Source organism: Hydra viridissima, unplaced genomic scaffold (assembly GCF_058129835.1).
Source record: "Hydra viridissima isolate aposymbiotic clone 2 unplaced genomic scaffold, HvirCarnegie_v1 scaffold_17, whole genome shotgun sequence".
Classification (NCBI taxonomy): domain Eukaryota; kingdom Metazoa; phylum Cnidaria; class Hydrozoa; order Anthoathecata; family Hydridae; genus Hydra; species Hydra viridissima.
In genome coordinates, this window is record NW_028324316.1 from 1,787,362 (window position 1) to 1,790,999 (window position 3,638).

The window sequence follows — 3,638 nt, forward strand, 5'->3', positions numbered from 1 at the left end:
TTCATCACTTTCATTTTTTTTTCTTGTTGTTGCTGTCGAACATAAGACACCGCTTCAAAACGATGCAAGCACAACACGCTCCAACCGCTCTTTTTCATTCCCATCGATGCGACGCTTTTTTCCAACGTTTTTTTTTGATGATTTTTCATCGAAATGGCGTACGATAACGCGTTTACAGAATACACGGGACTTTGGTAGTCTTGCAAACGAATTCGATAATATTCGTCGTCCACGTCGTATTCCACACCCAAACAATAAGCCATCGTAAGGTTGTATTCGACGTAATACGTTTTGTTAAAACACGACAAACGAATCGGTTCCAAAAAAGTCTTTTCGTAAAGTCTTTTAATCATGTCGTTTATTTTTTTTTCGATCGAATCGATCGTTTCAGAAGCTTCGTCGATAACAGCTTCGTTGACTATTTCATTGTCTACAAAAACGCGTTTAGATTCGTACACCAATCTGTTTAACACGTCCTCGTTTCTAAACTCTTTTCTTTTGAATTTCATTGTTTTATTTCTCTTAAAAAAAAAAAAAAAAAAATTTTTTTTACAATATTTTTTAAAAAAAAAAATCAACAGTTTTTATAAAAATCCATCACTTTACGATTTTGTTGCGGATAACCGATTACGTTTCCTAAATACAATCCTTTTATATCTCTAACGCGCGACAAAGCTGTATACAATTGTCCCGGTGCAAATTGAAACGAGGAAAACACCACCAATTTGTCAAACGTACAACCTTGAGCTTTGTGAACGGTCATCGCATAAGCTAAAATAAGCGGATAGTTTGTTCGGCTAGAAACCACCGTTTCGCCTTCGTAATGTCTTTCTTCGATTTTTTCGATTGCACTCGTTTGATTTTCGTTGTTGAATCTAACGTACACGCAACGTTCGTCTATTTTAGTTATCGTTCCCAACGAACCGTTGTGCAAGCGTTCGTTCAAATTTTTAACCAACATCACCATCGCTCCTACTTTTACTTCCAATTTTTGAGGCAACTGAAAAGAATAACCTCGAGCGTTGTAATCGCTGCTCGTAAACACGTGAGTTTTTTCGTTTTTGATCAAACTCAACATGTATCGATTGTGAACGTTGCATTCGGCGTTTTTAAAATAGAGTCGAGGTACGTTCAAAGGCAATTCCTCTTCGTAACGCGAATTGAAAAACCACAGGGTTTTACTCGACACTGTTCCAACGCGAATTTCGCTAAGCGCTTTTGCAAACGTTTCGTCTTTTTGTCGTCTCGACGTTTTCAATTCCACTTTTACAAAATTCGCTTCTTTCCAAGTTTCGCTTTCAAAACAATAATTTCCGCTTACCGGCGATATTTGAAAAAAATCACCACTCACGATCAGTTGTACTCCTCCAAACGGTTTATCGTTTCCTCTCGCCGCTTTCACCGAACCGTTTAAACGATCGAAATAACTTCCGTCTAGCATGCTTATTTCGTCGATGAACAACACTTCCAATTTTTTCCACGTTTCTTTTGTGATTTCGTTCATTTGTTTTTTAAACCCTCCGTTTCCGTCACCGATTCCTATCCCGCCTAACGAATGCAACGTCGTTCCGTCTTCAAACAAGCTAGCAGCTATTCCAGTGCTCGCCGTCATACGACATTCCGTTCCGATCGACTTTAAATAACGATAGCATTTTCGAATCATGTAACTTTTACCGCAACCGCCGCTTCCTGTTAAAAAAACGTTTTTTTTAGCATCTACGTTTTTCATAAATAAAATTTCTTCTTCTTCTTTTTCTTCTTCTTCTCGATGCTGTTTTTGCATTTTATTCGTCGTTTTTTTTTATTTTTTTTTTTCTTTATTTTAAAAAAAAATCGATCGCTTTTTTATATGTTTTTTCATTGTTGGTTCAGCTGTTCCATGATGTCATATCGATATTGATTTAAACTTTAAACTTTAAACAATGTTTTTATTATAAACGTTTATATCGTTCCTTTGTCAATACGTGACGTATCTTTGACGTAACTATTAAAGTGCGCAATTGTCATGACGTTACGCTAATATTGGTTTAAACTTTGACCTATAAACATTGTTTTTATTGTAAATGCAACCGTTTATTTAATCACCTGTTTAAACCGATTTACCGTATAAATACGACGTTTTTTTCGATAAAAAATCATTCGAAACCAAAGCGAACAAGAAGCAACAACTCTCATCAAGAAGAAGAAGAAGAAAACAAAAAATGAAATTCGGTTATCCAAACTCTTTTGTTCGCAAAATAAAAGTTTGCTATTTTAACGATAGCGAACCGCTTAATCTACACTTTACGCTAGATCGTGTAGTGGAAGAATCTGATTATGAATATCCTAAAAAGATGTTTGTTAAAGCGGTGGTAAGCTCGTTTAACCGACAAATCGAATTGCAAGGTGAAATATACGAAAAGGCGCAAAAAAAGCTCACCTCGCAAATGAAGCTAATCGAAGACCAAATTCAAGAAATGTACGAAGATATGTTTTACGAAAGCGAAACGATACAGTCGCACGAATTTGAATACGACACGTGTTCGCAATGCAATACAGAAGAATACGGAGATTGGGACGAAATATTGGACGTTTTTATTTGCAACTTGTGTAAAATATCTAACTTGCGTAACTTGTGTAAAAAATATAGTATATAATTGTTATTTGTTTTATTTTAGATGAATAATAATAAAAGAAAAATAACAAATGCAGAAACGGATAACGAAGAAAAAAGACAGGTAAAGAAATTACCACCTCCTTTGGTTATACAACAACAACAACAACAACAACAACAACAAGTCACTGTAGATCCTTACGGTTTGAAAGAAAAGGGTTTAAACTCTAACCAAAGATTGTCTTTTTATAACAACCAAATAAAAAAATTCTAATAAAAAATCACTCCTTTTTTCCAGATGTTTGACTGTTTGTGCAAACGATGTGAAAAAAAACAATTTGAAAAAAAAGCGCTAGAATGGAAAACGTCTCGTTTCATGAGTTATATTCGAAAAAAAAAGAAGATATTCGTCGACTCAGAAAGATCGATTCGATTTGTTGCAATTGCGCGTGTTGTCAAGTCGAAAAACAATGGAAAAAAGAAAAAAAAGAAACGCTTTTACAACTCGCAAACGATAAATTAAACGATTGGTTAGAAAATCACGAATGTTTTGCAGATTTTTACATTAAAAAGAAAACGTTCCTCGACGAATTGTTTGCTAAATACGACGTTTATGTTGTAGATAAAACGTCTTTATCTTATTGTAAAAATCACGCTCGTACAATAATTCAAAACGAAGAAGGAAAATCGATGATTATTGACGACAATCCTTGTTTGTGTAAATTTTTATCTTGATTTTATATTGTTTTTGTTTGTTTGTTTTTTTAGCATCATAATAATAATGGTACGCATTCTTCATTTATTAAAAAGTGAGTTGCGAAAACCGAGGTTAACCAACGTGAGAAAAATACCAAAAATGGAAGAATATCTCGTTTTATCTCCTCATCATACCGCTTTATACGGAAGCAAACCTTTTCCTTATCCGAGAAATGCTCACGTGAAAGAATATCCGCTCCTTAGATCGATCAGAGGAGATATTTACATTATTCAAAATGACGATGAAGGAAACACTGTCGATATCGATAACGATATTATAAAACGTTTG

At 34.5% G+C, this 3,638-nt stretch overlaps 1 protein-coding gene across 1 annotated transcript; it reads right to left on the reverse strand.

Moving 5' to 3' along the window:
- Positions 1-574: 574 nt before the first annotated feature.
- On the reverse strand, positions 575-1,663 carry LOC149877007 (ATP-dependent DNA helicase PIF1-like). The gene has a single exon (XM_090074498.1). The coding sequence runs from the start codon at positions 1,661-1,663 to the stop codon at positions 575-577; it is 1,089 nt and encodes a 362-aa protein (XP_089930624.1).
- Between the last annotated feature and the right edge of the window lie 1,975 nt (positions 1,664-3,638).